We start from the raw sequence: 25259 nt of genomic DNA, 5'->3' as shown, positions 1-25259 counted from the left end.
ACATTCCGGATTTAAGGAGAACAAGGTTTACTGGTTTCCCAGTGTCCAACTGGCTCCCAAGAGATTAGAGCAAAGAGTTAATTCAAATGCTAGTCAATGCACTTTGCTTATGAGCATGGGATTTAGGACTGGAGAGACTCTCCTAGATTAGCCTAGCAGAGACCTTAGAAATTCATTGTTTACTTGTTCTGACTTCAGACAGCAGGGAAGTTACACTTTGCCATTTTGGACATAGAGCTAGATGCTTTTGGTATGAATCCATCTCCCCATCCATATTCATTCACCACCATGGAGTTGTTTCAAGCTACAAGATCCAAAGCTAAACTGATAAAACTGATTACATCCTTCCTGCAATCGACACACTTCTGTCCTTTCTTGTGCTGGTTCCAGTGCTTATCTGACCCTGCACAGAGTCAGTTTCAGTGTGCTCAGCTGGCAGAGAAGTATCCTGGCAGGGAAAAGAAAAAAAGAAACAAAGGAATGAAAAAAAAAAGTAAAGGCAAACAACTTCCTGCTGAGTTTGCAAACAGCTCAGCACAGAAACAGATAAATACCAGAGAGAGCCAATACAAGAGAGGGGCAGCAGGGATGCAGGACCTCAGCAACCCCTGCAGTTACATCCATTTCACCTACACAAAACTGAAGCTTCAGCTTCCTCCTCATTTCTCAATTTATAAACAGAAGTTTAATCATGTGAACACTGAAATCCTTTTGTCAAACTTAGACATAAGGATACACGGGTTAAATACAGTGTTTGCAACATATGCAAGTTTAGATGAGATTGCTTCCTGCTGAAGTTAGAATTCTTTAAATAAAGTATTTTATAGCTACAGACTCTTCATACATAAATAGAATTCTGCTGCTAAGCAAAGCAGTGAACTGGAAACTAAAACAAAAATCTTAATTGTACTTCCACTACCAAAGAACTAGACCAGAATACACTATGAATCTAGAGAATAAGGAAATAATGGTCAGAAATCAGAAGAAATTCACTACTGCAAAGTGAAGGGTGGGAAATGATGACAGACTAGCAACTTCAATTTAAGTTTTATTGGTTTTCCATTTCTTTTTGTGTCCCAACTTTCTATTTGTTTCTCAAGATTTCCTCAAAGACCACATACTTTACCAAAAAAACCAATATCCCTTACTTTTTCCCATTTCAGAGAAAATGTAAAGTGTTATTTGGTATGCAATAAAGATGTGGAGACTGGTGAAACCATAACTTATCTCTGAAGTAACAATGTTACTGCACTGCAGAGACTTCAGTTTCACCTCACTGCTCTGCACACCTGTTCAAAATACATCGCCTGGGGTAGAGCTCCACAATAAACTAAACTGAATAAACAAAAATACTTGAAGAGAGAGATTCCACTTGCCCACTCCATTCTCTGTTATCAATCTTAGCCAAGCAGTCTGCTCCCTCCTGCACTGTCATGGATGAGACAACAGTCAATGCAACGCACACACTTCCATGTTTACACACATGTACATAAATCTCTTCAATGTCCTTTGGCTGCAGCTATTTTTACATTTATATGGGTTTACTGGGACAAGCAGTGCAGTCCATTCACAGCCAATGGTGGGAATGAGCAGCAAGGAAGAGGAAGCAGCCTCTTCCAGAGCTGCAGGAAATGGTTAACCCAGCTCATCCCTATTGTGAAACCTCAGCCCCGAAAGGAATTCAGCTGCTCCAACATCCTACTGCACCACAGTGATAAACCTGCTCTCCAGTGCAGCACATGGACTTGCTTCCAAGCATGAGCTCAGAAAAATAACAGGGCGACCTAAAATCCAGGTAAAGTGACTGAAATTTGAAGTTCAAAACAGTTTTTGAACATTTCCTCCACTAAGCAGTTCATATTCTTGCTGGTCCTTTGAGCTATTGCAGAATTTATGCTTTGTCCTCCAGGTACCATTGTTGCCTTTGACACACAAATCTGCCTCTGAAGGATGGTGTCTATTATTGCACAATATAATTCTATTATTGTCTGTCATAAAAAAATTGCTTCCAGAACCTCAAAACATTGAGCACACTCCACTGATAAATTGCCTAACACATTCAAGATTATTACATGCTTTCAAGTTTAATAGATGATAATGGCAGATTTCCCAACTCCCAGAAAAATGTACCAGCCTGAAGTGTTAAAATTCATATCTTAGAATATTTGTTTACTTAAAAATCTTACCACAATTTAAGAACAAATGAGACACCAGATTTGAGGCTGATGGAAAAACTATTCATAAATGCAGAAAGACTTCAAAGATATTTTGGATCACCTAATAATATAATTCTTCAATTTAAGAAAAAAAATATTTAAATCTCCCTTTGCTGGGGTCTGATATGAACCCAGGAAGGAACCCCCTATATCCCAGGCTAGCATGTTCATTTAGGAGGTTAAGTATTTTGAGCTATCTTGTGCTAGTAATTAATGTATGGTAATACTAAGCTTTTAATTTAGACAAACACATAAGACTTGTAAATTCCAACAGTGAGTCATGAGGGAAAGGGAGCAAGACGCCTTCCCCCCACTCCCCTAATCAGGCAATAATTTGTTTCCTTCTTCAAACTCTATTCTCAGCAATGATTTTTTTATTTTTAAAGATGCCTATGGTTTATAAAGACAAAAAAAAAATTATCTAACCCCCGAGGACATTTAAAAAGATAATAAACATGAGCACTGATTTTAATATCAAGCATTAGACTTCAATATCTTTACAAAAAAAGCACTGCCTTTTTTCTGTCTACGGGCCACTCTTGGCATAATGGGGGCTGCTCCACAACTGTATGCATCTAAATATAAATATGTGAATAAGCAAGTTTTTTTAAATAATGCATTTCATGTGAAACTTGGATTTGTTAGATAAATCAATCTGGTGGAATGGAATTTTGTTGACAAACAAATAATTATTTTCTCCGAAGTCTGCAATGGACAACAAACCCATCCATGTTAACACATGAGAGAGCATTCTTTCCCTCAAAATTCTCATACATTTCAACAAACCCACACATAGCTAATAAATATATTTAAATATTCTATTATCTGACTAGCATGTGTGTAGTATTTTTTGTTGACATGGTGAAGCTGATGAACTTATTTTTACCACAGAATAGGCCATATTCTGTCAACCTAAAAAAATAGTGACATGATCCAAAAAAACATGAAATGGCCTTTAAGCTTTGTTGCAATAAATAACTCCATTAATAATGGCTGATAAACATGCAAATTATTCTCTACAGTCAGTTCAGATTTATTCAGCAAACAAGGATATCAGTATTACTGAGCACTATACAGTTCTGAATTAATCACAATACAGTTTATCTCCATATCACTGAAAATTGCTCATATTAATATAATTAAAATTCATAATATTGATTTAGGTGTATTAAAGTGACACATCCTCCTCTACAATGCATAATTATATCAGTAGCAACCTTCCTATGGAAAGAGAACAGGGGACACTGATTGAAGAATATTTTGATTTTAAATTATAAGCAATCTAATAAACAATGCCCACTTTGGACTTCTGGGGAAATGTTTTAGACTGAACACAGGACAAGTGTATATTCATTTTAAAACAAACAAAAACCAAAAAAAAAAAACCCAAAAAGCCCACCAAAACCCCTACTTTTTCTTAATTCACCAGCTTAATTGAAAAAACTCCTGCAGATACCCCATCTTGTCTTTTTATTTTACCAGTCATATTATTCATCTTCATAGGTCAGGAGCTCACATACAAATTCTCTAGTCTAACATAAAATACACATTAGTCATGTGCATCTTCAGAGAAGACTTGCAGTGTCCCAGAAAATTAACTAGAAAAAAGAAATTAAACCACTAAACACTCTAAACTTTTTACTCTCTCTTCTGTGAAGACAACCATCACAACTACCTGATCATACACAGGCAGTTGTGTCCAGCAGCTCCAAGCCTCACACAAACTCCTCTAAGGTTCCTCCTGGATGGGTTCAAAAATGTGAATGACAGGCTGGAACCTCACTAATATTCATGAGTTAAAGGCAAAACCAGAAAAGCTCTGCTAGGAGAACATGCAATACCAACTCTTCCTCCTAAAAGATTCAATTCATCACATTTTCTTACATAGTGCCCACTATCACCTGTCTTATCACTTTATTGGTGGAACATGGACTCTACACACTCCTTTACTGTGTGTTACCTCACATGCTATGAGAGAATTATACCCAAAATTAAGGCAAAAAAAAGGAAAGTGTTACACGTTTCTCCAATGTATCAGTTCCTTATTGCATTGTATTTCTTTGTAAGTGGGAAAACAGTGTTCCTCATAAGTGACTTTTTTCTTGTGTGCACCCCTGTCCCCAAGGAAAATGCTAATACTTGACAGAAGAGGTAATTCTGGAACCATCCAAGGAAAAAAAGCATCAACTGCATTATTTAAGGAAAAGTTTCTAACACTCTTTCAAACACAAACTCTAAAGTATCACCAAAAAAAAAGCCTTTCTACTGGGGTAAATAGACAAAAATATACATAACTCTTCCTCCAATCAGGTTATAGATTATGTGGCTGAAAAAGGAACTATATTCACAATAATTCTGCAAATAAATATAACTGTGGTTGTTTTAACCCAAAAGATTTCCTCTTTGAGAGGATACCACATAGTTCTAGGTTTGCACACTTTATCCAAGAAGGCAAGAAACACTAACCTTTACTTTTCAGTGAAAAAATATCCCTCTATTCAAGGCATATTCATAAAAACACTTAGCAGAGGTGATATTCAGTGTAGCATCATAAGCTCATCATACACATAGTCTTTATTGCTTGAAGGCCATGAAAGGGTTTATGATTGATGTGTCTTGTCAGCAAAGCAAAGGTGAAAAAAAATCCAGGTGAGAAAACTGTAGTCTAAATCATTAATTCTTCTTCAAGCCCAACTGTGTTCAGGACCAAGAATAGCTATTCTGTATTTTTCAGAACCAGAGTCAGCAATATGAAAAAGGATAATGAATAAAATCCTTGTAAGAAAAGGATGCTGAAGAACAGAGTGGGAAGTATCCCACTCACAAAAGAAACTGTAATTGATAAAAAACCTTGGAGAAGTAACACTGTTCCCCATGTGAGGGGAGAAAAAAAAAAAAAAAAAACCACAACAAACACCAGAGGAGAAAAACAGGGACTTCAAATACTACTTCACTCTTAAAAATGATTGTACAAATGCCAAAAAAATTACCAATGCAGAACTGGCCCAAATCAATTACTTCAAGTCCAATAAATGTGAATCTCATGAAACTACAAGTTTGTTAACATTTACTTTTAATTTGTTGACAGCAAACTATGGTGATGAACTGTTGTAACAAGTAGGTAAAGTCTTGCAGTATTAAAATCTCTCCTCTTGTTATTTCATGTTTTTGCTAATTATATAAAAAACCCAAAGCCCAAAATACCCACAAGGAAAAACCCAACTGGTTTAGGGGGAGAAAAAGACTTCCATATAAAGTCAAAGAATTCTCTAAGGTAAAAAGTTAGATCACTAACTTTTCCATTCTCAGAATATAAAAAATTGAGTAAAAAACCTAAAACACTTGGTCTGGTTCTACAGCCATATGTTTACATTATTTAGATATTATATGTTGATGAGTCCAGTAAATGGAGTTGGGTTTTTTCATCCTTGGTAGTCCAGTTGGGATGAAAAACTCAAAGCACTATCATGAGTCTATTTAAATATACATATTTATTTAAATTTACATATTCCTTACAGATAGAATGTTCATAACAGCATCCAAAATGTCTTTAGAAAAGCAAAACATTTATTATTTTAGGACTTGGACTCGGTAAGGTCTAATCTACAACATTATTACCCCTGTAGCAAGGTAATTTGTTTTATTAAAATTCATCTGCCATTTAAAAATGCTTTGAAGTGCATTTCAAAAACACAGTAAAAAGTCTGAACCTTCAACCACCTTCCAATAAACACAAACAACTACCACATTTGAACAGGCAAGAAGGCAACACAAGACACTGGCAGAAACACTCAAATAGGTAAAAAGAAACTTTCTAAGAAGTCAATCCCTGCACCACCCAAGTTATGACGTTAACCTGAAACCCACACGTGGGTCAGGAATGGGAAACAAATACATTTGTTCTGACTTAGCACGTCATTGGCATGCTGGGTTTTCAACAGGAATTTCATGAATGTAAAGCAAAACCAAGGGTGAGAAGGAAGATGAAGCTGTCACCTTGTTTTTGTTTCTACAAGCTAACATCCATACGCTCATGGCACAAGCCTGTAACTCTGTGAACTTTGTTGCTGGTTTCTAATGTGCCCAGTGCGCTGCAATTCTCATCAGTATCAATACAGTATTTTGGCACCCAGCAGCTGGAAGTTAATGTGCACATGATATTAAAAGGCTTATCACAATACCTGGCTTTTAAACACTCAATCTGAAATTTTACACCCAGTTTGAGCTATTTATTTCCTCCTCTCAGTCACAAAACAAATTTAGAGCAATAAAATCTTGTAAAAGGTGTCTTCAACGTTGTCACAGAGAAACATTCTGCTGCAGTGCTTCGGCTGCAAACACTGCAGAGGAACTGTAAATAAAAAGCTAATTTCTACTGGAAACAGAGAAAACATGGGAGATAGTCCCTTACATTGGAGTGTCTCATAAAGCCACATTTGAGATCAAACAGAGTTTGAAAGGAATCAACAAAGGGAATGTGACTGTTTATCCCTCCGTCCCAGAGGATCCTGTCACAGAACGAACAGTCATCAGGAACAACTCTCCTCTGGCCACCGCATCAGCCCACAGCCACAGGGAGGGAGCGGGGGGCAGGAAACGGACAGGGATTCTGTCACAGGAGACAATCAAGGTTGTTTGCGGGAAAATGAAAGGGTTTGCCTTCGATAAATAAGCCACGATTTTCACAAAAGCGGTGACAGGAACCGAGCAGGGAGCCGGGCTGACCCGGCGCTGCCGCCCGCGCTGGCCTGACCCGGCGGGAGGCCCGGACCGCCTGCCCCGGGACGCTTCGGGCGGCGAGGGCCGGGGCTGCGGGTGTAAAACCCCGGACCGAGCAGACACACCCCCCGCACACCCACTCACCCAAACACAGCGCACCCCCCGCCTCACGGCGGGCCTCAGCTGCCGGCAGCGACCCGGGGGCGACCCCCGCCCTCCAGCGCGGAGCGTGAGGCGCCGCTCGCCTCAGCCCGGGGGTGGCGGCCCCCGACCTGTCACGGCCGGTGCGGAGGGCGGGGGCGGGTCGTGCTCCCCCACAGCCGGGGACCGGCGGCCCCACCCCCGGCGCGGAGCCCGCAGCCCTCCCTGTCCCGGCCGGCCCGGGGATGACGGCGGTGCCGCGCTCTCTCCCCGCCGCCGGCAGCCCCGCAGGAAAAGGCGAGGCGTCCCAGCGCCCGGCAGCGCGGCGCCAGGCCGGGCGGCCACGACGGGAACTCTCCCCGTTCTCACTCACCGGCATCATCTCCGCAGCCTTTCCCGCGCCGGGCCCGCCGAGCTGTGCCGGGCCTCTCCTGCCGCCGCCGCTCAGCGCTGTGGAGGACGCGGCGCTCGCCCTGGCGGCGGTGACAGGTGCCTCCCGCGCGCCTCGCTCCGCGCTGCGGGCGGAAGGAAGAGGCGAAGGCGGCGACGGCGGCCGGGCTCCCAACCCCCTTCCTCCTCCTCCTTCTCCTCCTCCTCCCGGAGCGCGGCCGCCTCTCCCGCCTCCCTCCCCGGGCGCTTCCTGCTCTGCTCCGCTCCGCCCGCGCCGCCCCGCCACGGGTTAACCCGCCGCCTCCTCCTCCTGTGCCGGGGCGGGGCCGCACGTGACCGGGGCCGGGCCGGGAATGCGGGATCGGGATCGGGACCCGCGCCCGCCTCCCGTTCCCCGTTCCCCGCCGGGACCCTCCTCTCGCTCCCGCAGCGCCGTGCTCGGCGTGAGGCTCTCCGCGCCGCCTCTCCCCCGCCCGGCCTCCTCCTCCTCCTCCTCCCGGCGCTCTGCCCCCGGGCCGGCCCCGCCTCCTCTGGGCGGGCGGCCCATTGCCCCCGGGCCGGGCGGTGGAGGAAGGGGCCGCGGCCGCGGGCGCTCTGTGCCCCCGGAATGCGGGGAATGCGGGGCCCGGCCCCAGGGCTGTAGCCGCCCGGGCCCGCTGGGGGTGCGGGGGAGCCGGGCGGTGACACCCAGTGACACTCGGTGGTCTCCCGTGCCGCTGAGCTGAGGTGGCTTCCCGACAGCTGGTCCTGCTCTAAGGAAACACACCTTGGATAGCGTCATGTCATGTCACCTTCCTTCCCCCGTCCCTTCCTTGTATCTGCCTGATGTACCAAACTCCGCTTAGCAGCAGGAGGGGAAGGTATTTCTGTCCTGATGTCAGATCCATGAGATCTGGTCTCGTGTTTGAAAGTGAGGTTCAGTTTCCTTCATTTTCTAGTCTCTCGTTCTGTAGAGGTACAACTGCAAAATGAAAGTTAACAGCTTGGAAGAAGCCAAGCTCATCTAGAAGTCAAAACATCACCATATGTTAGTACCGCAACACATGCAATGTAGACAAATTTCATATTGCTGTGAGTCTTAAATCCTAATCTACAGCATACATGGACCTACCCAGTGCTCCAACTGTTCCTGAAAATGGCTGGTTTCCAGTCTTTGTTACTTTATTTGCAGAACACCGTGACAGATCTCAGCTAGGAGTGGAAAAAAAATGTTAACTTGGCAAGATTTTGAGGAGCTTAGATAATGTTTGTGTAAGTCTTTGAGGGTAAGTGGTAATAGCATAATAATCTCAATGTATGAGCCTGTATGGTAAGTATATCCTATTCATGTAAGATTCTGTAACAGATAATGGTGTAAATTTTTTAAATATATACATGCTTAAGATTTCACTGTGTATCCTTCTCTGTGCATTTGCAGGCTCTGGTGTTAGGTTTGTGACAGGTCAAAGCCTCTGCCCTCTTTAACCAAAATAGTCCTACAAGGAAAACCTATTAGCATCACAAGATAGTACTTTGCCAGTTTAAGGTTATTGTGCAAGTACCTGTTGGAGCACTACGTGCTGGCAACCACACTGATATCATCCTCAGGTTCTTGTAGACTGTGATTCCACCTCACACACGGAGCTTTGGAAATAGGTTAGATTATGGTACTTCAAACACCATAGAGAACTCCAAGATCTACTCAGGAGAGTATTAACCCTGCAACTAGGCTGACCTGAATAAAACAAGGTCTCAAATGCTCAGTCATCTATCTTAAACAAAAAAAAAAAGGGGGGGGGGGGGGGGGGGGGTAGTGATTTATCTTTATCAAATTCATATTGAACTTTAATCAACAAAATAATAGGAGTGAATAGAAATTTACTTGTCCTCTTACTACTTACAGTAATTCTAATTTTAACAAACTAGAAATTTTAAAATTCTAACACTGAGAGATTTGTGCACTTTTTGTCATACTTGTTCTATAAAGATTAGTCTTTCTCATTAGCCAGGTTAATTTTTATTCCCAGCAATTTTTAAACAGGGGTCTATACATTTTTTTTTTCATGTATATTTGATAGCTGACATTTCCCTGCATTCCCCAGTGAATAATAACAAAAAATAAAATAGTGTAAATATTATCCCACTATTACTTTTTCACTGTGACAGTAGGAGTGCCTACAAAATGAAAAGTGGGAGAATATGATGTAGACAATTGCTGGGGATGCAGACACTCCTCCATGCAACTCCTCTATTGGAACAGTGGCCTGTAGTATAAAAGTTTGTCATTGTGTTTCTTTTGGCAGATGAAGGTTCAGCAACCAGACAGACTGGATACTGAAGGCTAGGAGGAAATGTCTTCAAAAGGTAGAGTATGTACTTTATATGCAAGTCTGCTCCTACTCCTATTTCTGCTTCCTTTGAAAACATCCCTTGTCTCAACTCTTCCCATCTCAATTTTTCTATAGAAATGCAGAAAGAAAAAAATATTTACCAGTATTTACCAAGTATATAATACTTTAAATTCTACCTGCAGCATGGGAAGTTATTTAACACTTCTTCCACCGAAAAATCTTTTTGGGAACCACTCTCTTAGCAGTCAAGAGACAAAGAAGCCTTTATAAAATTTTCTGATTCCAACTTAAAATCAGAAATCTGTTTACAGTGAACAGAATAATGGTCATTCATAAAAATGTAGATTTTTTTTTCCCCCCATTGCCCACACATTTCATACCAAATGACTGGTCCAGTTTTGTAGAAATTATAGTGCTTGGGCCAAGGGGCCAGTGATATCTACAACTCAAGTTGCCTTTCTTGGATAACTGAGGTTGCATGAAAGCACCCAGGATTTGGGGAATGCCTAAGAAGATAAGGGAAAAGAATTTGGTTATGGAAGCAGATAAAGCCAGGGGTACTAAACTCAAATTATTTGATTCCAAATCCGCTTCCTTTGTGAAAGGTGTTGTAATTTTGTTAACCCCTTTCTAAAGGAACGGGTTTGTGCTTATTTGTTGGTGTAAGTATTAAAACATAGTATACAATATCTTTTATTCCTCTCTTGGTTCTTAAAAAACCTCAGCAATTTGATTTAACTTTACAAATTGAAACCACTGTAGCTTAACACTCATTTATTCAACTTACAATACATTAAAAAATGAAGAATTAATGCTTATTGATTATGGTGTGGTGAGTTTGTGAGATGTGCAGGAGTTGTATTTACCTAGAAACTGAAATTTGATTGAAATGCATAAACTGTAATTTAGTGTTTTGTTAAAACAATTGGAATTTATGGGTACACAGAAAAAAATGACCAAGACATGGTGTGTATTTAACCTAGGTTTATTGGACAAAAGGGTTTTAACTGCTGTTAATAAATTGTCAGGCCCATTATTTTATCATTATTATTCTTAGGACAAGCAGAGATTCCCACAGATACAGGTGGCTGACTAATGAAATTTTAAGGAGCACTCCTGCTAAAATTCTGAATCCTGCTTGTGTTTTCTAAGTATCTTCTAGTGAGATTTTCAAATGTAGATGTTTTTAAATTTTTAAAAACTAGTATGTCTGAATCTCTCCTACTTATTTTCTATGCATAGACAAAAGGAGGAAAATGAGTTTTCCTACCTTCTGAGATCCAAGTGTTCTCCAGTTTTGCATTCCCTTGTTAAGATGCTTTTCCAGAGCATAGGAAAATGTTTTCACACTTTGGAGGTGTCACAGGAAAATAATTTTGAATTAATGTAACACTTTTTTCATGTGGTATTGTTTTAAATAACAGATACTGCTATTTATAGCCAGCAGCAGTGTCAGAGGTCAAACATTTAGGGTGGGATCCAACTTTACTAATGTAGGAGTTAGGTGTGTCGTTTCAATCAGTCATTGAGGCTGTTTCCAGAGATAAATCAGGCCAGGGAGGGAGGGGGGAGAGGCAGTTCTCCAGGTAATCCATTCATGTCGAGATACTCATCCCGCTATCTAAATCTCTTGGTCTTTGAAGGTGCCTATCTCTGTATTGATTTAGGATGGAGCCTGGATGACTAGTTCTGATTGGGGAGCAAACTTCTGATGGCTCCAGTTCAGATGGGTTCCCTCACAACTGGCAGAATAAAATCTCTAAAAGCAGGTATGGGTAGGAGCACTGGGGTTTTTTGCATGTACTTAAAGAAAATGATGTCTCTTTGCTAAATGAGTAAGTGGATTAGTTTATTACAGAATACAACTTTCCTTTCAAAAATTGTATTTTGCATTTGCTGTAGTGCAGGAGGAACTGGCTCTGAGTAGGTAAGCAATTTAAGAAGCTGAGTGACAGAAGTACTATTAACTTGCCAAGCAGTTCATGGGGTGGCTACAGGGCAGTGCTTTGTAACAGATGGTACAAACAAAAAGACTGAATGTTTCATAGGGAGTTTCACAGCAGGAGCCTAAAATCTTTAGTGAAATACAGTGTAAAGTAAGACTGTATATGTAAAGGAAAGGTATATGAGTTACTGTGGCCTTAAGTAGCCTTTCATTCCAGAGTCACTGATTTCCTAAGGATGCAGCAATGAATGTTCGTACTGAACAATAGTCATATGCTGCCATGCTTGAATTCACATACAGCCAAGGCATTTCAAACCCCACCAAACCTGTTCAGAGATAAATAAACTACAAATAATAACCTAAAGGAAACACTTTGATGTCTGTTTGGTATACAGTACTTCAGACACGTGAATGGGAGAAAGATCCTTCTTCATCACTGCCTTGTAATATTCTCAAGTAATGTATGCTGGACTAGGTGACTCATGATCTGAAGTTTCCATAGCCCAGCACTCTGTGCATCATTCTGAGAAGTGTGACAATTAAAGCAGGAGTGAAGCATTATGTGTGTGTAGCACAGCTGTGTGCAGTTCCTGGGATTTGGGTGTCTGGCATGTCATGTGTTCCAGCCCTGCTGGTGGATTAGAGGTAATTTCTTTAAACAATAACAGAAATTGTACACTTAATCCAATACACATGACACAAAAGCATGTACTTAGTGGAAAATGCTGTGGTCTCATTGGGAAAGACCACAATGTTGCTATCCACTCATAAAATTATTGCACTAAAAGGTATTGGTTTATATTGTAGCTACAGAAGATAGAGTCCAGTAAGAAGACATGCCATCACCTTTATAGATGGAAAATCTTATTCTGCTCCCCTGTAATTTATAAGAATGAAGCCATTAACCATATGCAAACAGCTGGAGAAAACAAAAAAGACTTTAATGTCCTGGGAGATGTTTTCTCTGCTTGTACTTTTAGGCTTTATAGCCATTTGGGGTCTCAGGATGTTTCTTTATAAAAATCCTTTTTCTTGAAATTTTCAATATGCCCATGATGAGTGCAAATATCTGAGATGAGCCAGATGATGGGTTATTAGTTGAAATATTAATTAGAGACAGTCAATCCTTCACTCTTTCCTCCTCCTTTATTTATATGCTACTGTTTTTTGGGTGTACCACTTGGTTAATGTGAGGGCAAAATTATGGGCCGTGTTTTAAGATTGAGTCCAGCTTTTTAATTTGTTACTGTAAGACGAAAATTGTTCTCACTGCTCACGTATCTCTTCCATGACTTAGTTAAATACTTAAGTGTTTGTTACAGTTTCTGTATGAAGGGATTTCAAATACTTCCAGCTGAAAGGCTAATGCAGAATTCTGTGATTCATTAGTTTTTTCCCTCATGCTGCAAAAATTTTGGGTTGCTAGTCTTCAGCTTTTCTATTAACCACATCATTCCTTTGTTTTAGATGGCCAACTACTTATTTAATATAATTGAAACCAATCTCCTTTCTTTCTGCTGTATCAGATGCAGGTTTGTTTTCATATTAGATTTGTATTACTGCAATATACAAACCCAAGAATTCCTAATTTGAAATGTGCATCTTCTACTAGAAATTGTCCTTTTCTTAGTTACCTTTCTTGAGGTAAATAGATCTGGTCAGAACAAACAAGAAGGGGGTATCATGTAATGAAGCTCCTGCTCCCTGCTGTTGAACATGGTAATGGGTAAACTTGAAGGATTGCAGCTTGGATGGGGAGACTGGGAAAGTTCTCTGCTCAGTTCTGAAGCCTGAGATATACTGAAAGGTATTTTCTAGCAATTACTGACGAAGTGATGTGCAAAGGAGGCTTAGAGAGGAGAACATGTGTCTGAGCTGAAGAATGCTTATGTAGAGTAGGAGAAAAAAAATCATAAACCAAATTAAATGTGTATCTTAAAAAAACCCAACTTATCTCTTTATACTTAGTATTTAAACAACTACATTATTAAGACTACACTACTGGAAATAACATTCTTTAGCTTTTTTCTGTCTATATCTCTACTATATTTCTACTTATCACAGATTTTACAGATTAGAATACACAAGGTAAGTCTCTGAAAATATAGTAGAGATTATTAAATATGTTAAATAGAACACCATTGTAGATGTAAAATAGGTTCTGCTTTAACATAGGGAAAACATTTTCTATGGAAAACATGTTTGCACTCTCATATATATATCTATATAGATAGAGATACATATATAGATATGTGTATATATATATAAACACCACCTTAAATTACCACTTTTCGATTACTAAAACTTGTCAGAGCATGGCTGTCTTCTATACAGGTATACACAATTTATTGTGAATCTGAGTTTTTAAGTCACAATGTTTTAGTAGTGCATTTTAATAGAAGAGCATCTGCACTCAGGTAATCTGACCAGCAGATATAATCTAACATTTGCCATGATGATTTTTGCATGTTATGAAAATAATGGATTTGTGCCTTACTGATGCTTAAGGTTCATCCCTTCTGTTCCTGTAAATATTCCTTTTCCACGTAAAACAACAATGTTCTAGTCCAGGGAACATTAATGAGACAAGTTGATTCTGTCTCCAAATGTCCTGTTTTGTAATCTTGCAGGAATACATTTCTGATTTTTTTTTTTTTTTTTTTTTTTTTTTACTACTGTGATCCTACAACAAAGTTTACTACAATTCTTAGCTGCATAAACAGAAGAACGTCAACAGTAGGAGCAGATGAATTGTGTAGGGCATTGATGGAACCTTATTGAAAATGATTCAGTGAAAAGCTCTAGAAATAGTGACAGTAGAAAATGTATCACTGGTATGTGTTTAGAATCTATTTTAGGTTGACTTATTCAAAGAAGATACCATAATATGCAGCTGAACCTGAGAATATTTAGAAGGCTGGAAAGGAGTGTGTTCATCACGGAGGAGTACACCCAATAATAACCTACTTGCTGGGGGATGATTAGATGCTACTTTAAAGGTTTGTCTACTGCTTATGTCTCAAATTCAAAACCAGTATTTCTATTCTGTAAATGGACAAGCTACAACACAAGGTACTGGAATCTTTTTTCTATTTCTTCTATTTCTTATGGGAAACATTTTTATCTTGCCTTCTGCCTTTCTTCCTTCTAGAAAAGTCTGAGTACATATTTAATGTACTAGCCTTAATTTAAAAAGAGGTGAGATTGTTAGCATTAAGAATAATACATAATTTGAAAGCAAAGTAAAAATATTTTTGCAGTATTCCTTTTCTAGTTGCATTACTCCGAAAGAATGACTTAAATCAAAGTATGCTGAACAGTATTATGTCTTGGTGTTTACTTGAACCAAGAGTCAGGTCCTTTGTTAAAATTGGTATGACTCAAATTCTTAGCTTGCTGAAAGAAATGCAGAATTTAAAATTTAGCTAATTATTTTAAAGAAGTCTCTAGAAATCCTAACTGAGACCAAAAGAATTCTCCTTTCAAGGTGTATGCGATATGTGGAATACAACATCAGGAGTGTAAGAAGAGAATTGTAATGTCAGGTTTAATTAAATTTAAACAAGGCTAGTTCTCTGTACAACTGCACTAAATTAAGAGGTATACCTGAAGCATCATCAGTAAGGAGTCAATAATAGTGCTGAAAAAAGCATAGCTTGAGACATATATATATATATATATATATATATATATATATGTACAATATAAACAATAGAGTTAACTATGGAAGTGGAAATGCTTTTGGTTAGACCTCCCACAATAGGGTATCCCTCCCTGTATTCTTGGTCCTCTATCAAATGTCTGTTCACATTCTAGTCCACTTTATTCATCCCTCCTTTTTCCTCCCATAATACTCTGCTTCTTTTCAGTTCAGTTGTTGCCATTTTGCTTGTTTACATAGCATTCCATAAGAAATACCTCACAACAATTTCTACTTCATACCTAAAGAATTCCCCCTTAATTGCAGCAGTTCTTAATATTATCAAAAGCATGCTAAACACAACAGGTTAAAACAAGAAATGAAGACTACAACTAATACTGCAGAAAAAATCTGTGTAGGCAGCAGTCACCACAGATGGGATTCATTCAGTATACAGCTCTTAGTTCTACCACCCACATAATCCCCATTATCATTTTCTACCAAGTACACTTCATTAGCTCTGAAGAAATCTCTATTGTCTCTCCCAGCAGATCACTGAAGGTTCTGTCATGATATGGATATAAAAGTTAAAGGTCATATCAATTAAAAACCACTTCTTTACGATCCTTTAGAAGGTCATAATAATCAAGCATGTATTAATTTGATGACAACCAATAATATAATTTGATGAACCACTACCAATTTTATCCTTTATAAGTAAAAGTATTCTTCCTGGTAGTACTGAGCACTAGGATATCATCATCTAGTGGTTCTCCCTGTTCCCTATTTGTGTGTTCATTTGTCGCAATTAATTAAGTGATAATATAATCTCAAGAAAGCGATGTGCTGTCCCAGAGGAAGGAAGCAAGGCTCTGCCTTTGCTGAAGCACAAACTGTCATTCCTGGTTTCTATACAGGGTGGAGTTGTGCATTCTTTTTATTGCTCCGACTGTTGACGCTGATGACAGTCCTTCCAGGAGAGACAGTGCTTTGATCATGTGTGGAGCTGTGGATGAGGAGGAAACTTGCATTGCCTTGTTGTGAGGGACACAATGACTTAGGGAACTTGGCTGAGTAGATGATTTCTCTTTCTTCTGCCCTTTTCCTGCACCCCCCCAACTGTTGTGCTATAATCTAGTTATAAAGCAGCTTTGCTGTAAATGGAATCAGATGGGTCCAAATTAAAATGAAGAAAAAACCCCAAGTGCTTGTTTTGTTATTTTAGAGGAGGAAAACCCCATAAAATTATGCAAAATCACCTGATCTGATTCACAAATAGCTGTATCAGCACAACTCTGAGGAGCAAGGCGCTGCATTGTAAGGGTGCAAACTCTACAAGCTGGTGTAGCTGCCAGAGTGCTCATACTGCTAAACCACAACCAAAGACAGAATTTAATTAAAATGTCTAAATCATCCAGTCTTGTGGTGGTCAGTTCATTTTGAGTTAAGAGAGAGTAATTGTTCCCAAGTACTTTGCCTGCAGCAGTGGAGTAGATGACACGAGACTGTCTTGTTTATGAGTTTTTAATAAATTACCTATTCATCCATGTGGCTTTATGTTCTTAAAAATATTAGCTGCTAAGTGTTAGTTGCTAAAGGTCATGGAATTACAGTTTGAAGAGTTTGCTGTTCAAGCACTATCTTGTCACTTCTTGTTCCTCCATTTAATGAATTGTTAACTAACATCTTTAATGCCTCGGGGAATCTCCATCTTACTATTCTTTCCTTCCCAGTAACTTCATGGATTTCTGTGAATGAAACAATAGATGTTTCACACACTGATTTCCTCCCTTTCAGTTTAGCCAGCTGGTGGTGATGTCACACACAACCACCTGTGTCTAACAAGCACCTGATACTGTTCCTTCCTTCGGGACTGGAAGTACAAGACACATGTACATACCAGCTCTGTATTGGCATTTGTACCACAAACACTGGATTGCTATCATGATTCAGATAAACAGGAGACTTGTTCAGCTGTTTTAGTTACTTTGGACCATTTCCTGCAGCTTTACTCATCCTCCCAATTAACATGAATACACATTTGGGTTTTTTCCAAGTTAGCCATTAAGGAGGTTAAGTAGGTTGGGCCTTGTGACTAATGTTTCCTTGGCTCTGACTGTATTTTGCTGCTCCCCTAGAGTATTCTATCATACTTTATTAGCATGCAGGAGAAACTCTGAGATTCCTAATTGTAGAACAGCACTTGAAATGTTCTAGAAATCCCCAAGCTCCAAAATGAGAAATCTCAGTTGTAAGTAAAACCCAGCATGGAGGGGTAAATACCAAAGACTTGTACTGTAAAAAGACATTTTACATTAACATTGTCATTATTATTAGTTTCCTACTGCTGAGCTTTCATGTTCTGTATTGATTAAAAAAAAGTTACCAGTGCCACAAGAAAACTTAGTCAAGAGGATGCTGCAAATAAATAATTGTATGAGGTTCTTCAACCCCTAAAGATGTTTGTTGTTCCACTAACACAGTAAAGGTAGTAAACAGGTTTTGTCACTGCTGATGCCTCATCACAGCAACAAATTAAGAATGCAGTTGCTTAACTATTTTACTGCATAAAGTTTAAATGTAAACCTGTTTTAGAAATGTCAGCAATATAAAGAGGCAGCAGCTAAAGGAAAGCAAGATGATCCATCAATGTGCAGTAAGCATATCCCTCACCAGTGTTTAGCTGTGAATCATGATGAATCTTATATCCATGGATTAAAGTCCTGATCTTACACAGTCATTTGCATAGCAGATGGGTTTGTTCAGGGGCTGAGTATTGTCTGTTTAGACACTTACCTAGAACAAGATAATATTTTTGTTTTAAGTTAGCTTTAGAAATCACCTTAACTAAATTACTAAAACAGAAGAAAGGCACATATTCTAAAATAAGACTATTCATTTCAAGGGTGGGTACTCCTTGAAATGTTTGTCTACCTAGGGCTAAGCTCTAGGTGTTAGTGCTGCAACGAAAATTGATTACTCTTTCCACACCTGACTGTAAATACAAAATGGCTCTTACAATGCCTTAGTTTGCTTTCCACTATTGTGTTTATACATTACTTCAGCACAGAGAAGCAGGAAGCATAGAGATAGTACTACAGGTGTTACATGTTATGGGTGTGTTGATTTCTACTTTTGAGTCAAGCCACTGACTGAATTTCCTCCTTCTGCATGCTACTCAAGTAAAAAAACAAAACATCTTTTCAACATGAACACCAGTTTTACTTCCCCTGTCTTTTGCAGATATCTGTGTTAAGGATCACAAAGGATGGAATATTCTGTAGCCTTCACAGAAATTCCTGACAGAGAAGCACCAATGGAAGAACCAGTTGCAGATGGCATTATTTCAGTAGACATTATAATTTTTCTAACCCAGACACTGCTGCCTATATGGACCTTCTTCCTCTACTAGAAAATCAAGCAAGTCAGATAGAAAAAAGTGGTAAGACTTGAAGCAGGCTAAGTTTACCTAGAAGTGCAGTTAAATGTGGTCCAAGAGCAGGTCAGCAGAAGCTCTTCTTGACTTCTAGCCCAGGAGATCAGAAGAGCCTGTTGATGTACCTCAGTGCCAGTGGTCTGGCTAAGGTGAAGCAAATCCTGCAGTGATTAATGTTTTTTTTCCTGGTCTCTTTGCCTGAGCTCTGTAATTGAAAATTGCTAAAGCAGGTCATTTGAAGTATGTGTGGTATCTTAGGAACTATAACTTAATGATCATAAATTTGCATTACAAATGCTCTTATGGCTCCTTACTTGGCATAAATTTTCAATCTGAACTGCTTATTAAGTATACCACAACTCACCCATCCTGTAATTACCACTGGCCTAATATCTGTTCATTTAAGTTCCATTTTCTTTTAGTTTTTATTCTCTATTCTCTTCTTTTGGATACTTTTGATTTTATGTAAAAAGCTAGTAGTGAGTTCTTCCGATTTCTCATTCATTTTTCTGTGCTGAGGAAACAGAAAAACGCATATAGAAATAATTAAATAAATCAGCTAAAACAGATCAAGGGAAGGTGCAACAAAGAAAACTGTGGAAAGTGGAATAAATGTCAAAAATCCATAAAGGACAGATGTCTCCTTTTCAAATTCAGTGATGCTAAACTTGCCTTCTTTAAAAAAAGCTTTCAGAGAAATAAGACTGGTGATTTTACTCTACTCAGCAGGTACAGCTATTAAGCCTAAGTATAAATTTTGAAGAAATGAAAGGCAAAAGTGTGTGGAATGTTTACCATCAGCAGGTAAGCTTACCAGGTTCCTGAGTGTTCAAATACAAAACATTTAAGCTATGGCCAGATACTGCAGTCAGTCAGGAGATTGAAAAGCAAAACTTTAATCAAGCTGAAAGATTTAAGATGTTTCAGTGAAGTAGTTAAAAAGATGTACGTAAGCATTAAGTCATTAAAATGACTTAAGCCTCTTAATCTTCTCAAAGGCAGATTTAGCTAAATTTAAACAAAACATGACATGAAGTCTAGTTTTGGTTTTACACACTATGTATCCTTGGTACAGAATTCAGAATGCACAGTTCTGAACACTAATTTTCATAAGATAGCTTATGTTCCTACAGTCTCCAAAATACACTTGCTATGGAGGCCTAACAGTGGTCCACAGCAAAAACCACTAATGACCCATCCTAATAATACAAGTATTACTTCACTTTCAGGAAAAAGGAAAACTTTGAAGCCAGTTAAATGTTTGTGCTCATACCAACTGCTGCCAGTTTGTGCTTTGATTATGCCTTTTAAATTCTGAGGTTTTTGTAAGTTCCAATGGCAAATGAAAGCCCAAGTAATATCAATTTTCTTATACAATATGGGCATGTTATTACTTATTCCTTTGTGAAACTTGTGACTAAAGGAAAAGCCTTTCAGAGTAATTCCTTAGCTCTACTGAATATGAAGTACAAAAAAATATAGTTGTGAATTATGCAGATTTCTTTTAAAAGAAATTTGTAAACTTTTTGCCTGTTATTTTCATTACAATGTACCTTTTGCTTTTAAACCTTGCAGAACTAAGAACTCTTTAAAAAATGTAAGGTTTAAAATATAATTTTTGGTACCCTTGATTACTGCACCCCAAGCTGACAAAAAGCTGAGGATTAAGTTCTCATACCTGGCATTCTATTAAATGACATTTTAAAAATAAATAGCCAAAAAAGCTACTATTAGGGGGGAAAAAAGGCAATCTAATTCTATTAAAAAGTTTAGTTATAAAGATTTGGTCCCTTTTAAAGTACTGTTGAAAAAGTTTAACGTGGTACTTAGAACTGTAGAACCTTATTCTAAAATTAGGTTAACTCTGCATTGCAGCATATATTAATTGTCCAACATCTTTAGTTACTTTTTGCTTAATGGATTTATTATTTTTCCAATTACAGCAGATGGATCAGGTACGTTTCTAGGATTCATCTCCCTTTGGTTGTATCTCGCTTCATTTGCAGGAGAGATGATGAACCACCCAATTCATAATCCAAGAAGAGAAGAGATCTTTAGTGATGGCCAGAACCAGAGGACTCTGAAACAAAGACACGATTTAGGCTGTTCAAACAGTAAAGGAAATCAATTGAGGAACGTAGTACAGGTCCTAGAACTGACAACCTTATATCTTACATCTGAGCACAAGAATTGGCTGTTCAAATGAAACAATACCCTCAGAATGTGTGCGTAAGTAAATTCAGCAAATATTAAGAATTCTCCTTTGCAAGTTTTGAAGCCCTATTACAGTCAAACACCCATTCTTCCTTGGTTTTGTTATGGTTCTTCCAGAACTGAAGTTTATTTACACTATTATTCTAAGTCGACTAGGCAGTATTTTCTCTAATTGCACATTTCAAAATGTAAATAAAGTTTGCATGTACAAATTCAACTGGGAGCAAGTGGGTTCTCTCTCATGGTGCAGAAAGTGAACTGAGATACAGCAGGTCACAAAAAAAATAAATTCCAGTGTGATGTCAGAAGAAACTCTCCCTAAGTATCTACACGCTGCTTTATAAAGATACGAAAATACAAATTCAAAACACAAGTTGATACTTTCTAGTTTCTTGACAGCTAAAATAGCAGGTACTCTTGAAATTATGCTGATTTAAATAATTCCATTAATAGTTGTTACTATTATTTGACAAAATTCTCACTCAAACAGTTAAGGTATAGAATTTCCATTTTACTCCTAAAACCCACACAAATATCATTTATGTGCAGATCCACAGGTGTTTCTAGGTTATAAAATTATCAATATAACCAAAATTACTTATTTTGAAGTAGTCTTTAAGCATTTGCTGTAACTTAGGCTCCAAATTTATCTAATGTAAAATATTCTGAACTAATTTTTACTGCACTTATTTAAAAATTACATCAAAGTATTCGATATCTAATACTTACTATTTTCTGATGATTTTTTGCCTGGGGAAAAAAAAAAGAAAAAAAAATAAGCTGAACAATGACACTTAAAATATGTATTTCCTATTTAATTTTTACAGATAAATTTTAATTATCTCATTATTAGCTTAAACAAAAACTGAAAGTGTACAACATGTACTTTCCATGGTACATTTCAGTAAACTTTATATTGGTTTTTAAAAGCTGTTTGTTTTTAATTAACCAAGACTCCATGCATTTAGAAATTATAGTCAGTCATCAAGATTTCTACTATAATTCAAAAGAAACATTTATGGAATGTTACTAATTTATGTAATATATGGATATATACACACAAAAGTGAAATGTTTGCTTTAAAAATTTCCTTTGTATTTTACATTCCCATTGTAATTGTTCCCCTAAAATACTGGGTCACAGTGATAAAAAAATAAATTCTTTGTAAGGAAGACAGTTATAAGAGATTGTACAGTCTCCATCCTTGGAAATACTCACTTAAATTATGAATAAGGTAATAAGCAACCTGATCTGTGATCTAACTGCTTCAAGCACTGGTTTGGACCAGGTGAGTTCAAGAGGTTCCTTCCAGTCTCATTAATCCTACAATATACTCTTATATAATTCCATGTATTATTTGCAAAATTATTCCCCAAAGTGCAGAAAGGGGTACAGCTATTAAAAACTATTTTCCCTTTCAAGTAAAGCTTAGCATACAGTTGCCATTTATCCATTTTTTTTTGGCCCTCAAAACTCTACACTAGGTGATCTAAGTCATTTAATTAATGTAGCATGACATGAACACAAGTTTGAAACAGTCTGTCCATTTTGAATTCTCCTTGAAATAAAAGTTTAAAACAAAAGTTAAACTTTTTTTTTTTCTTCTTGTCTACTCAACTAGTCATATTTACTTAATAGTCATTAAGTACTCATTAAGATCAACTGCTTATATTTACTTAAACTTTTAAGTGCAGTGTATCAGTTTTGGAATGTTACACATTATTTGGACAAAGCTAGGGAAACACTGAGGTAATATCACCCAGCTGTTCCCATAGCAAGGGATTCCTTTCTCTATGAACTTTGTCTACAACTTACAACACTTCATTGTTCACAACAGGCAGTAAAGGGTTTGACTTGGGATTTATTGAGCATAGCCTAAATTGACACACAGGACCTTTAAGACACCATCATCTCTAGTACCCTTCTGCTTCTGGTCCATTCAAATTTATTATTTTTACATTAGATACTCTGTTTCTTTCTCTGAGAAAGTCATCCAGTGTCACCAAGTAACACACATTCTCACGTCCAGCTCTCATTCTGAGGTGCCATCAGCCAAAAACACACTTACACAAGGTCGTGTGAGAAAACCTTTTAAAAACTATTTATTTTCAAAATCTTGAGCAAGTAAGTTACATATGCATTTTAAAAACCAACTCCTATATCACCTAATCTTCATAATGTAAACACAGTTACATTTGAGTACTTCTGTCAGTGGAACCTTCTACAATCAGCATTTAAAACATCTAAATTTTATAGCAAAGACCTGGCCCTAGGGAAGGAAGAATGTTAATTTTTCATTTGCTGGCTATCTTTGATGACTGATTCTTGTTGTGAGTATTCTCTTTATAAAAAAAGACTATAATGTGTGACTTACCCCCATATGAAATCTTGTAGTAGGCATAAGTTGTTAATGCTACACCAACCCATATTTCTTGATACACGGTAGAGAAGTAGAATTTCATGGGCCTCAATGCCTTTGGAATCATAGCCTGCACCATCTGAAATTTATAAGAAGTGTTGTCATTTTAACTTTTGCAACTGTATTCTTACCTGCTGGATTTTTAACATACATACCTATTCATCTGTCTTTATCTATACACACACACACACACTCCTGATGTGTATCAGCAGCAGTTTACAGGTTAAAAAAAAATATCCCCAAGCATGCAAAAGTAATTATTCCAAAGCAAAGAAATGAAAATTCAGAATTTATGTTACAATTTATGGGCTAACACAAAAAAAAAAAAAATTAAAATTACAGTTGATGAAAGGGTTCAAAGATGAGTCAATAGAACATTTACAGAACAGCAATAGCTAAACTCCTCTCTGCCTATCAGTGACAGCTTTTTTCCTAACGTTTCCAGATTCCCTCAGGAGGAAGTCTCACTCCAGACAAGCCAGAGAGGCTCCTTCCTTGCACTACCAATTTAGCTTCCCTCCCTCGCAGCTGTCTCTTCCAGCATGGTAATTTCTGCTCAAAATAGCAACATAAATGATGTTAAGCTAATGAATTCATGCTTTATCATGACTATTTGACTTTCAAAGTATGCCCCAAGAGCAAGAAGCCTGTCAGTGTTGGTGTTTTTCTTTTTCTTTTCCATGCAGCTTTGTAAGACAAAGAGAAAATTGTAGGTTTTAAAATAAAGCTTATCCTAACTCCCATAAATGTTAGCACTGAGATGCCCCATGTTCTCCTCTTTTGCACAGCAGTTCACCCAACTATTCATGTTCATTACAACCCAATAAACTCGCCAATACACACATATAGACAGCCTATGGCAAACCAGAGACCCAGGAAAGAAAAGCAGATTTAAACTTCTCTGAGGTAATGCCCACTTATCCCTGTTACTAAATGTAAAGTATCGTTTGGCAAGCCTCTAACAGGAGAGGGTGCAAGGGCAGCCAGTGTCAAAACTGGAAAAATCTACATGTTTCTAAAGAATGAAAGCAACTTTGAGGCAATTCATATATAATTACAGACAAACCCACATTTAAATTTGTTTATGGGCAGTCATTTCCATCATTTATTATTGTGGCAAAAGTTCCTGGAACACCTTTGTGCTTTCACCAACACTATTAATGACACACTGCATTAACGACACTGCTCACTTAAATTTCCAGGGCTTGTAGTTTCAGATGAACAGTGGACTACAAACAGTCACTCTGCTACAGCAGAATATCAAGACATAGTAACAAACAAGGAGATTGAACAGAACAGGAAAGAAATATTTCCCCGGCGCTACAAAACACAAGGAATAAGTAATGCTGTTTCCACTTATCACCGTGCTAAAGTCTGGCAGAGACCTTCCCCCAGTGGCAGACCACTCCCCAGGGCCTGCGTGGGAATGTCATCGTTGTGTTTTTTTCTGAAATCTACGCTGAACAAGGCTGTATTTGCGGTCTGCTTGACCTCCCCGCTTCCACCCGCTGCAGCCCGAGCCCGACCCGCGGCACGGCGGGTAACGGCAAAGCTCCAGCGCCGCGGGCCGCACTCCCTTTCCCCCTTCTTCCCTTCCCAGGCTGAACCAGGGCTGTCCCCACCCGAGACACCCCCGAGCGGTGCCCGCCAGGACCCGGCCGAGGCTCGGCGGGCCCGGACCCACCGTGGCAGGGGAGCGGCGAAGGTCACACTCGGGAACGGGGACCGGGATGGCTCCGGGGCCGCCGCGGGGCGCGCCGGGAAGGGACGCGCGGGGGGCGGGGACAGCAGCGCCCCCTGTGGCCCCGG

The 25259-nt window shown here is 38.8% G+C and overlaps 1 protein-coding gene and 1 long non-coding RNA gene across 5 annotated transcripts in view; one reads left to right on the top strand and one right to left on the bottom strand.

The window, feature by feature from the left end:
* The window catches only part of PPP1R13B (protein phosphatase 1 regulatory subunit 13B), a 69636-nt gene extending 62084 nt beyond the window's left edge, over positions 1 to 7552 (bottom strand). For all 3 annotated transcript variants that reach the window (XM_083863260.1, XM_083863261.1, XM_083863262.1), the window contains exon 1: positions 7450 to 7552. In XM_083863260.1, coding sequence (XP_083719386.1) covers positions 7450 to 7458 — 9 coding nt within the window. In that variant the 5' untranslated portion in view covers positions 7459 to 7552. The remainder of the gene's footprint in view (positions 1 to 7449) is intronic.
* Positions 7553 to 8109: 557 nt separating this feature from the next.
* LOC310910283 lies at positions 8110 to 20318 on the top strand. Of its 2 annotated transcripts, none has more exons than XR_014590273.1 (5): positions 8110 to 8326; positions 9749 to 9809; positions 14588 to 14740; positions 18625 to 18823; positions 19544 to 20318. It is a non-coding gene; the product is annotated as an uncharacterized lncRNA (long non-coding RNA). The 2 variants fall into 2 exon arrangements; XR_014590274.1 differs by having other exon boundaries at positions 8110 to 8376.
* Positions 20319 to 25259: the final 4941 nt, after the last annotated feature.

Source organism: Zosterops lateralis (genome assembly GCF_965231275.1).
Source record: "Zosterops lateralis genome assembly, chromosome: 6".
NCBI lineage: Eukaryota > Metazoa > Chordata > Aves > Passeriformes > Zosteropidae > Zosterops > Zosterops lateralis.
This window is presented reverse-complemented; position numbering and strand designations above follow the sequence as displayed.